This window comes from Halyomorpha halys, unplaced genomic scaffold, assembly GCF_000696795.3.
Source record: "Halyomorpha halys isolate HHAL.00 unplaced genomic scaffold, Hhal_1.1 Scaffold207.1, whole genome shotgun sequence".
NCBI classification, from domain to species: domain Eukaryota; kingdom Metazoa; phylum Arthropoda; class Insecta; order Hemiptera; family Pentatomidae; genus Halyomorpha; species Halyomorpha halys.
This window is the reverse complement of record NW_027104696.1, coordinates 1065833-1077735: the sequence shown is the minus strand read 5'-3', so window position 1 is coordinate 1077735 and position 11903 is coordinate 1065833. Positions and strand designations below refer to the sequence as shown.

The 11903-nt window shown below is 29.5% G+C and overlaps 2 protein-coding genes across 2 annotated transcripts in view; one reads left to right on the top strand and one right to left on the bottom strand.

Annotated features, from left to right (window-relative positions):
• The window catches only part of C3G (C3G guanyl-nucleotide exchange factor), a 151045-nt gene extending 145425 nt beyond the window's left edge, over nucleotides 1-5620 (bottom strand). Inside the window, exon 1 of the mRNA XM_067051076.1 lies at nucleotides 5407-5620. Within this exon, the coding sequence (XP_066907177.1) occupies nucleotides 5407-5443 (37 nt within the window). The 5' untranslated portion in view covers nucleotides 5444-5620. The remainder of the gene's footprint in view (nucleotides 1-5406) is intronic.
• A 20-nt stretch (nucleotides 5621-5640) lies between these two features.
• LOC106679505 (leucine-rich repeat-containing protein 57) lies at nucleotides 5641-9240 on the top strand. The gene has a single exon (XM_014418706.2). The coding sequence runs from the start codon at nucleotides 5783-5785 to the stop codon at nucleotides 6497-6499; it is 717 nt and encodes a 238-aa protein (XP_014274192.1). The 5' UTR covers nucleotides 5641-5782; the 3' UTR covers nucleotides 6500-9240.
• Nucleotides 9241-11903: the final 2663 nt, after the last annotated feature.

Below are 11903 nucleotides of genomic sequence, written 5' to 3'. Positions count from 1 at the left end.
TGGGTAAAGATAGTGTAGTAGTGGTGCGCCGTGTAGGAGTGATGGTCGTAGTATTACTTTGTATATGAGTAATTTGAGTCTGAGTGACAGCCCTGGTGAGTAGATGAGGTGTTTAAGTTGGTATGATGTTGTCTTGACGATTTGTAAACCGAAGGCACTATAATTTATTTGGAAGTTATACAACTGTGTTGTTAGTGTCTTCAAACAATAAAAAAAAAAAATGTCAGTAAAAACGTCATCAAGCCTTCGTGGGAATGAAACTATGAAAAACTTCAATAATCAACTAAATAAGAAAACAAGGAGAAATATATATCCAAATCGGGGGGAAAAAATGGCAACATTTTTTCATCAAATTTTGTCCAAAATCAAGCTATAGTTCTACACATGAATCCAAACCTAAACGGATACGCATTTTTGGTGGTCCAAAAATGATTACTAAGCAGTTAATTAGTTTAATAAAGTAATGCATTCTAAATTCTTCTCAGCAAGAAAGTTGTAATAAAAAAAATTAAAGAGTATCAAATTCTGCATTGAATGAGTATCATAAAGTAATAATTCGGTCAAGTGGCATGGTCACAAACCACCTCTTATGGCTTCATATGGACTTCACAGGGGTCTTAGCGGGGTGGGTCTGGCCGGGAAGGATGGCCTATTAGAGCCGAAGGAACAACCGGAGTAGATGATTATAGCTTGGCCGAATTATTACCTAACGATAATCATTCAAAACGTGATTTAATGTTCTTTATTTTTTTTTATTATAACTAAGAAAAATTAAAAATTTTTAATTCGTTACTTCATCAAATTGGTATGTTTTAGAACCACTAGAAATGCATGAAACTAAAGTAAGTGTGATAAAAACTAATCGTTAAAAATATTTGGAGATGTATATTATAAGGGCTGTATTATATCGGGCTTCTGTACAACATGCTAGTGACTAAAGATAATTATAATGTATATTTTAAGTGCCGAATTTCTCAAACAACGCGAATGATATTGACAAAAATACCAAATGTCTTCTCCCAGAATGCCTTTAACCTATTTAAACCAACAGTCTAATTGCCGAAATTCAAGCCAGGTCAGTAATTACCATTAATTTTATTAAGGGTACTTAACAACAACTAACAATCCAGTAAATAAGTTAACGAAGTTTAAAAGCTGTGCGTCAAAAACGTGAGGAGGGGGTGGCAAAAATAAACTGGGTTTTCATAATTGCATCCCTTTGGCAGACTGTCAACTTGTCGGATTAAAATATTGTGCATAGCTATTTCCTATCTAGGCTAAAAGAAAAGGAATTTCGCCCACATGGCCTCTCCAATTGTACATGGGCGATATAAGTGCTTGATTTCTAGGCAATTATATGAATACTGAATAGGAAATAATTAGATTATTTCAAAACAAAGTCTCCCAAATAGAAGTAAATAACTGACCAATATATGCTTCGTCAATAATCTTTATTTTCGGGGAAAATACGACGGAAAGTGTATTACCGATCCTTCTAGCCTCAGAACATATTTCTAGATCAACTCCAATCAATAGCCCAATATCCCTGAAACGAACAGGGCTGCTTATAATCGATTTTACAATACGCTGACTATAAATAATATAAGAGAGGAAAGTATGTTTAAACTTAAATAATGTTAATAAGGTGGCAACTGATCCATAAACATTAGGAAGATGACAAAACCTACGCGTGTACATTTTGGCACTTTGATGACTTTCGAAATAGCACGAAGCCCTTTGAAGGGAGGAAGAAGAGAAGTTTAACCTTTAACACCGGATTAAATCCACGAGTGAGACCACTGAACCGAATCAACGACGACGCGAGAGCTGGGCTCTCCTAAGACCTGGAAGAACGAGCGTTCTTCAATACGTCATTGGAGTGGCGTCATAAAGGAAATTTAAACCAGATATCAGCATAAGATAAAAACATTAATTTTTAACCAGGAAAATGAGGGTCTGTGTGATACTCAAAATAAGAGTGTGAGTGTAGTTACTGGTTGTAAATTATTATGAAAGCGGTGTATAATGAACTTAAACAAAAACAAATTAACATGAATAAGTGGTACTAGCAAGATCATAAGACAAAAAAATATTAGAAGGGAATCTTCCCAGGACACTTCGCCCACAAAATCCCAGAATTAGACCCGGTCTTATCTCATCTTTAAAACCTTTACTTGTAACGAATAGACCAGTCTTTAAAAAAAAAAAAATTTATCGATCAACATTAACAAAGTACCGAAACTTAGAAATCGTAGTGAACCTACGTTAGAGTAAGTTCGATTTTGTCCACAATAAACAAAAACATCCAACTTGAACAAAATCAATGGATAATAAATGCTGATTCTTTCTTATCATTAAAAAAAGGAGTTAATTACTTACCACATAATTCCAATTTACAGTATAACAACAAAAAATAAAACATAATAGAAATGACATAGGCTATATTCATCTTCACAGTTTTCTTCTTATTCTCTTTTACTTTATTCAGAATGTGAGATCGGGACCTAAATTTGGGAATGCATGATTGTGTCATCTTCCGTTTAAGGTAATTACCAAATTTTTATTAATTAATTGATTAAAACGCATGATGCATATCAAAAGATACAAATTAAGAAAATACACAACAAAAGTCATCAACAAACCAAGTAAACAGAAGTAATAAGAAAAGATACAGTGCAATGTTTCCTATATCCGTCAGCGATAGCGTTCGTGGTCGCCCACCATCTACTTACCGAAAGACTACTAATATATATTCATCTTGCCCATTTCGCCAGTTTTGTCAAGCGGACTGAATACAATTTTTAAAAATGGACAAAAGACCTACTCTGTACTAGATAGTGATAAAAGAAAAGACAAGAAATCGAAAAGTTATTTTAATACGGAATTTTTTTAAAAACCGGTTAGTTAGAGATTGAAACGAAAATTAACATTTTTTCTGAATGGAATATGGTCCGGGTGCGGTCAAAAAAACTCAAATAGTAGATAATTATACTATTTTATATTTTATTATAATTATCTACTATTTGAGTTTTTTCCTTGACAGCGTCGGGACCATTTTCCTTTTTTTTCCCCATAGAAGGACCTTTCAAGACCACGCGGATATCATTACTTTTTCCTTCTCACTTTTTCTCTTCTTCTCATCATTTCTGCGTGCCTTTGCTTCCTCTCTTCCGGCCGCATAGTCCCTTCCATTTTTCTTTATTTGCCACAAGAACATTTATTTATTTAAATTTTTTTCTGCACTGTTCTCTATCCAAGCAGTCCCTGTCTGTTATTTTCAATTTCTTTGTCTTCCCTCTCATTGGCTTCACATATCCTCCTACGCTCTTATATTCACAGATTCTGTCAAAGAGTTTCTTGTTTAGTCTGCTTTGGTCCATTCTTATCATGTGCTCATAGAATCTCAGTTAAGATATTTTGGTTATTTAAATAAGAAAAAAGAAAAACTAACAGAAATCGTCTTGTGTTAGGAAACAATTTGAAATTTATTTGTAACATTCCTGAAGATATTATTACTTTTCTGAATAAAATTTATGATTATTTTAAAAAGGTTTTGATAGGTTTAAAGAAAAAAAATTTATGAACTTCCAGTCATAGCTTTGATGAATTTAATTACAGCTGCATATGAAGATTAAAATGTAAAAATATCTTTGTTAAATTCTGAACACAAAAAAAATTTGAATAAAAAAATCTCAGTGATATATAATTATTTTTTCGGGAGCACTACTTGGGCACACCCAATCTCCATAAACTGAGTACCCTTAATTGGGGGAAAAACTGGTGGTTAAGCTTGATCTTGAATAACTTCTTGCACAAACGTTGGTTTAGAAACAGCACTTCTTAGCGAAGTACTAAGGTCTATTTCGAATATTTTAAGGTACGATATTATGCCTTGCAATCATTCATGACAAATTTTGAATTTAGACTAAGAACATAAAATATGATTTAAATTATTAGCTTTGTCAGGGCAATTAACTACTTCAATTAACATGATATTGCAAGAGAAACAATTTAATTTTTAGAAAATAAGCTGAATAAGAAACATAAGTATAACCAAGTTTAAACATCAACAACTAAAAGTTTTGTATGGTTTCTACCATTAATTTATCGCTATAATCACCTTGTCGATTACCTTGAATTAATTCAAATCATATGCAAGACATTGTGAATGTTCTTCAAAGCTAAACAATTGTAAATAAAATTCTGAAATTTATGAAATTTTAATTGACTCAAAATTCAAATGAAGTGACAATATTGGCAACAAAAGAACATGGTAGAAATTAACAAAAATTGTTAATAATATTACTATTGAAACATTCTGAATAAAGTAAAATAAATTCCTCCAAGCTGAAACTTATCTCGATTAAAAAATTTGTGGGCAGGAATAAATAGATTAGAAAAAACAATTAACCTTATAAATTATTGTCTGAAATTCGATTCTCAAGAATCAAATATCAAGAGCATTAGGAATTATTTATGCCTATAAAAAAGCTAACTAATGAAGCAATATCAATGATGAAGAGAATAAATATTGATCACATATTTTTATTATCTCAACTTTCAATACTACCGAATCATTGCAAACATTTGAAAAAAAAAAAATTTCCTATTTTTAATGGTTTTTATAAAGCATTAAATTTTAGGAAGTAATTCCTACACTAAAATTAGTTAACTCAAAAAGAAATATCGATAGATAGATGGAACTAATAATTTGCACCCAAAAAGAATAAATTGACAGACATTGGAGCAAGTGGATTAAATGGAGGGAAAGTTAGCAAGATCTGAAGGTACAAAAAATGATGGAAATTCACCAAATTAAAACAATGGTTAAATCTTTTTAATAGTATTGCGATAATTTTGTAAAATTGTGGTATTGTATAACTGATAATAAATTTTTATAACATAACTTTAGAAAATAAATGAGTTACAATTAAATCATTTCGCACAAAGTTATATTTCTTTATAATAATATTAAATAAAAATTTATTTGTCTCATTCTTATAAAAACATGTAAGTTTTAAGAATATATTAGGTTTTAAATGTTCAATGTAAATTGAAACAGATTAATTTACTACTAGTTAATGAACTTGTTAGGATGACTTTTGGAAAATAAATAGTCAAAATAACATAATTCTATTATCTGGCTTGATAGGGTCATTAAAAAGTACTTGTATCAGTTCAATAACAAATATATCAATAGGTAACAAGATGAACCGGGATCGTTTACATGTCAACTCAACATTTACAATCAGTTAATCACCAAATTTAACGAAAGCGCAACAAATACCGATCGATTCATTGATGAATATACTTTTGATAAACGTGATTTAAATACTAATATACAGATATGTGTATCGCAAGAATTAAAAACAATTTCGGAATAAATGCAAAGTGAAGTTTACTTACTTGGTACATGTTTTTCCGATTTCGGCGTTGTAGACATAGTCGAGGAACGACTCAATCGAAGCTACGGACACTCCAAGGTTTGGAAACATTGTTTCGGGTTCATAATTGTGTAACTTAAACTAGCCATTAACATATTGGAAGGAAAATACCCCGATCTTTGCCCTCCATCTTAAAGTGGGCAGCTCACACATGAAGCTTCCTAGCAAACCTGACCTCTGGGGGGAACTGTCAGCTGAGCCAGTTTATCAGTGAGATAACCAGACAGCTGTCTACAGTCTTCTGTAGCCTCCAATACTTTTCCTTTCGTATTTGTATATTTTTATGTAACTCGCTATTGCCGGCTTGATTCGATGATTTAACAGACAAGGCAGATCAAATGGGAAATTCGCCGTTGAAGAAACATTATGCTACAGCCGAAAAAACAGGAGTCCTCAATATTTCTAAAAGCAGGTTGGACGAATTTCCCCCAGAATTGAAGCAATTGACTGGAGTTTTGAGATCTTTAGACTTGTCTTCAAATAAATTCAACCGATTGCCTACTGAGATCGGTACGTTTATACATTTAAAAAATCTGAATCTTGATCATAATAACCTCACACAATTGCCTTTAGAAATTGGGAACTTGGTCAAATTGGAAATTATCACTGCTACTTTCAACAAACTGAGTTCCTTACCTTCTTCATTGTCTCAATTGCTGAATCTTAAAAAGGTAGAGTTTCAAAGGAATGAACTGAAAACATTTCCAGTAATGCTATGTAATCTAAAACATTTAGATCTCTTAGATCTGTCTTGTAATAAAATTGAATCAATTCCTAGTGAAGTTGGTTCTTTATCTGTTACTGAATTGAATCTTAACCAAAATCAGATTTCTAGTTTAGCTGAGGAAATAGCGGATTGCCCTCGGTTGAAAACACTGAGAATTCAAGAAAACTGTTTGAAGCTATCAGATGTACCCCCTAAAATATTAGCCCATTCTAATATTTCTACAATTAATGCTGAGGGTAATTTGTTTGATATGAAAAATTTCATGGAATTGGATGGATATGATGAGTACATGGAACGTTATACTGCAGTAAAGAAAAAGCTCTTTTAATCATTTGTTTGGCATACAAATGTTTCCTTATTTATGAAATTACCTCTTGACTCCACTATCACAGTTTGTTATTGCGTACTGGTTTTGTTATTTTAATTGCTAAATGAATCGGTAAGTGATTCTTTTAAAATTTACATCACAGGATGTTTGTGTAGATTTTATACAAGTTTATCTGCTTAAAGTATGTCAAGGGTTGGTTAATCAAGCATCAAATTTTACCAAAGTTCATATCATTAATTTTCTATGCTGATTACTGATATTTTAAAACTAGTATTTGTTATAAATAAGTATTTTTTATAAAAACTATACTTTATTAGAATGTTTCATTATCATGCTAGTTGATTTTCACATATTGAAGATGCTGTTTGTTTCCCTTCTTCATATTTAATGTTATAATCACATTAAATTTATTATTAGATTTTTCACCTTCAAATATGTGTCATTCTTTCACATAACAATTTAGCACTTGTTACACTCAGCATACCTATTTATTCTTTAAGTGTATATTTTTTCATCTAAAATTTTTGGTACCAGTAATAAAAAAATGGTATCTTCACTTATATATGTTATTTTAATCATGTAAGCAATCAATGTTACCTACTTAAGTTTTGAAGGTTTAATTTTAATTTGTATGAACTGATATCTTTATTTTTTTTCTGCCCATGTAGAAATTATAAAGCAAGACACACTGTTTAGAAAAAAAAAACTTACATAACTTAGTAAAAGAAATTTGTAAATTCCTGAATAGTTAAGTTGATTAGAATGGAAAAAAAATGTGTTGCTTTAACTTCTTTGGTTGATCAGAATGATTATTTTTTTAACTGTGGCCTAGTTCAGTGTTTTAAGCTTACAATTCAGAATTTTTGTTATTCTTAATTACCAGAACCATATTTCAATGCTCTAGTTCAATTCGATGGAAGGAATTTTATAACCACATTTTATTTCTATTTTTAGAATAAAGATTGTTAAATATACCAGCAGTATGGTTACTAAATTATTGTATAATATTTTACTTTATTTTAAATGTTGATTCACTGAATGAAGTTTGAAGATAATGTATAATAATAGGATATTCTGTAATAGTTTCGGTATTAGTGAAAATACAATATTTAGTTCTTCTGGTTTCGTATACTGTAGTGTGTTCTAGTTTAGAGGATGTATAATTGGACATTGATTATACAAGCTAGTGGGGACCAAGGTAGTTAATATTATATGAAAATTTACATTATGGAATATTAAAATTAGACAATAGATCAGCTATTGTTTACAGTTAATATAATAAAATTAAAAATTTTGTATGATTAAATATTTTTTAAAAAATTTGAAATTCATAAATATTATAAAATACATACTTACATGATTCACTATTTTGTTTTTTGTAAAAAATGAAAGGATGGAGTGAAGTGATGCCCTCGAAATTATCTTCACTTCTAGTTCTCCCGTCAGTTCACACCTGTCGTGAAGTAGAACTTATGATAACTGTTTATAACTGTTCTTTATCATAATTCAATTTATCTACTGTCATTGGATAGGTTGAATGGGATTGCTTTGAGCTTAGAATTACAAGGTGGTGAAACCAGCATTTCTATAATCAAAGTTCTACTATTTTCAAAATTTTGGAATATTTAAACTGTACATTTGTCCTACATTGTATATTTTATTTTTGTTTTTCTGTTTCGTTATTTATTTGTTTAAATTGATTATTTACACGACATTAAGGAGGCCTTTTAACCTATTTACCTCAAGTATTATATTGGTAAATTCAGGCGATGACAATCTTACATTTTGCCTGTAGACTTAAAATGTGATTGATATGTATGATATGAATGCTTTATTTTGTAGGTAGCATGAGTGTCCTTCCATACCATAAACATTTTTCAATTTTTCATAAAAGTACACATACAGTCAATGTTTTCTCTCCTGCATCTGACATTCTGATAACCTAGGATACTTATTTAATAATGTTTTCTTACGTGAAATTCATTTAAAAATATTTTGAATTATGTTATAAATTTTTATGGTGTCTATAGTTTTTGTAGTGACAAAAAAAATCGTTTTTGTTTAAATGTATTTCCTTCGGTAGTTTAACATAATAATTCAACTAATAATAGTGCAAGCAATTTATACATTTTATGTTTTTAAAAAAATTGTACTTACTTAATTTTTTAAGTATTACTATTACAGTGATTACAGTTATTTTTACTTCAGTTGTTAACCTGTTTTATGTTTTAAAATATTAAACTTGTATTTTAAACCATTCAAATCGGAATAATTAAAAGTTAATAAACAGAGAAAGTTTGACTTTTGCTCTAGCACATGAAGTATTGATGTTATGCAATATTGTTGCAATAATTTTAATTTTATATTTTCATTTATCGTATTTAATTAAATTAAATTGTAATATTTTTTTTTTAATTTATAAAATATTAAAGAAAAAATCTTAACACTCAACATGAACTCAAAATTTCTAGTAACAAGCTAAGATACAACTGAAAAGAAGTTTACTAAAGATATGACTTGTTAATATCACACAGTATTGTTTTTTTTTTAAATACGAAAATTATTATCAAAATATAATGATCTGCCAGATAAATCACTAAGATTTAATCAAATTCTTTTGATTGTTACCTAGAATGGAGTGGCGATCATTTTGTGTTAGAACATACTAGTACATATTATTTTTAAATTATGGAATTCCTTCCTAAAAGGAAATTATATCATTGAATGGACTGGTATAAAAAGTAATCTGATTTGGTTTAACAATACAGATTTTTATTTTGTAGCAAGTGATGAACCAAATAAATGAGGTTGTATAAATTTTTGTATTCAATGGAAGTTACCACAAGTATTGACGTAAAACAATTTAAGTAAAATTATTATCAATAAGGAAGCTTTATGAAATTGCATTTATATAGCTACTTTAGGCTAGTTATGGCTTTTAATTTTATTGAAAGTACCTATATATTTTCTGCAGCATGCAATTTTATCCTATTTTATTGATATTTTTTCAATCAAATGCATGAATTACCTTGAAAGAACAGTGTTTCAAATATATTCTCAATTGGCCATTTACAATATTTAGTTAATTAAGTTATTTTGTTTTAGTTATTGTAGTTTCATAGAATTACCAATGTTAAAAAAACAAACCCTCTGTACTGATACATTAGAATAAGTTTGAAGTATTCTGTTTTGAGAATTATTTATAGAAATTATAAGTTATTTTGTTTTATATATTTTTTAGTTCTTTGCTATTGTTGATCATTGTTAATTTTTTAAATAGTAAAATAATTTCCTTGATACAGGCTGTTAACTTTGCTTTTTGTTTAAATTCTAAATAATTAAACGATTTTGTTTTAATTCAATATTAGTTTCAAGATTAGTATGAAACATTTATTGATATATAAATATAATGTTATTTTTATAATTAAATATATTTTATACATTGAGGTTTTTTATTTATTGTTTGTTGAACCTATTATACTATTATAAAATTGGAATCACATAGATTATACAAAACTACCGGAAAAAGATAAATTGATATCACATTTTTTTAAAAAATTAGTGGGTAAAAGTTAAAGGAAAGGACTATATGCTATGGTTAGGAGGTCAAAGATGCAAAAAACCGGTTCTGTAATTGTTAAAAATGGAGTACATGACACTTTCTGCTCCCCTACCAATATTTTAAGCAGGGGACCTGAGTGTTTCTGGTTTTCTCATTATTTTCTTGAAAATAACCTATAAAAAAGTTGAATGAATTATACAGGCTATAAAGAGACCTGATTTAACAAAAAATAATAAGATTTAATTATTAACAGAAAATTAATTATCTACATAACTTTTTCTGAAATATATGTCTGTGTGTAAATGTCGACTTTTGTCAAGTTTTTATTTTTCTCTACAATGTGGTCTCACTTTTGATTCATTAACAAATTTCTTTTATTTTATTTGTATTAATGGTAGGTTGCTATCAATGATTTTTTAATAAAACTTGTACATACAATGGATACAAATATACTTTTATAGCCCTTAGAGAATTTTAAGTTTTGATCGCTGGGTACGCTACTTGCAGGTGAATACTGCCTTCTGTCTTAGTGACAGAAATGGAAAGGGACCACTTAAATAGCTATTTTTCTAGAGGAAAACCATCCTGCACTTTATTCACAACTTTTCCTTGGTAAAATTGCTATAAAGATATCCTGCACATCCCAAAGGATTCAATCATCACCAATGCGACAGTTAGAAAGTAATAATAATAAAAAAAAAAAATTATTAGGATCAGTTTTTCTTATTTCCTACAATAAGGAACAAAAACTGATCCTAGTATATTTCATATCTTCATTTATTCAAACAAATATAAGTATATACAATGGACTTAACCTAATGATATCTATAATTCTATATCTTGTTTTGCCGCACGGCATTATAAGAAAAGCTTAACGATTCGCAGAAGACGGGTTTACAATGGTTGCATGATTACTAGGGGGCTTACAAAGAATGGGGAGAGATCATTCCGGCTGATGATTAATAATATATTCCATAATTTTTTTATCGTTTCTAAAGTTTTGGTGATAATTGATTCTAGGGAGATATATCGGGTTATACTGTTTCCCTTCATTCTTATTTGTCAAAGGCAAAATATGAATGAAGTTTGGGATGGGTTTCTTCTTGAAAAATCGCCTTTTTCGTTCTCCAAAGTGGGATATTTGATTTTTTTCAGCCTATTTAACTGTAAGATGTAAATCTCTGAGTTGATTGTGCTGCACTCTAGAACATTTTCTGAATGTATAATATATTCTAAATATCTCTGGTTAAAGTGTTACTTTATTTGAAATTACCCAATATAATAAAAACCTTGATTTACAACAGTGACAATCAGTGGATCAGAGGGTTGAGTAGATCATACTGGTATGGTGTCAGTTGCATAGTGGGGATGGCCCGCCCCTTTGAGAGCATTTTCAGAGGCAGGAAAATTCCATAATAAATAATATTATCTCGTGAAACTTGAGATCATTTCATTTCTTGCCTTTTTTATTTGTAATTTGTACAATACACGTAAATATGATTGTTTAGCCAAAAAGTTCTTGAAAATTACTGTATATGCTAGTATTTTAAACTGAAATACCTAAATAAAGGGGTGACAAACATTTCTTCGGCCCCAGGTGGCTAACACCCTGCATACAGCACTGATGGGGGACTAGAATCCAGCAGTGCATATTGCAGTATTGCTCCCCCCCTACTTATAAGTTATCTATGGAATAAGGTATGGGCCTTTTGGAATAGTTCAGGAAATGAATATAAGATATTAATATCAGTATTAATATTTTTTCTCTGCATAGTTACTATGTTTACTTATTTTTAAATATCTATGATATAAAATTCAGGATAAGTTTAATTATGGCGACAC

What these genes read in the sequence shown, in the direction of transcription:
- LOC106679505 (XM_014418706.2), top strand. Translation starts at nt 5,783, where the DNA reads ATGGGAAATTCGCCGTTGAAGAAACATTATGCTACAGCCGAAAAAACA.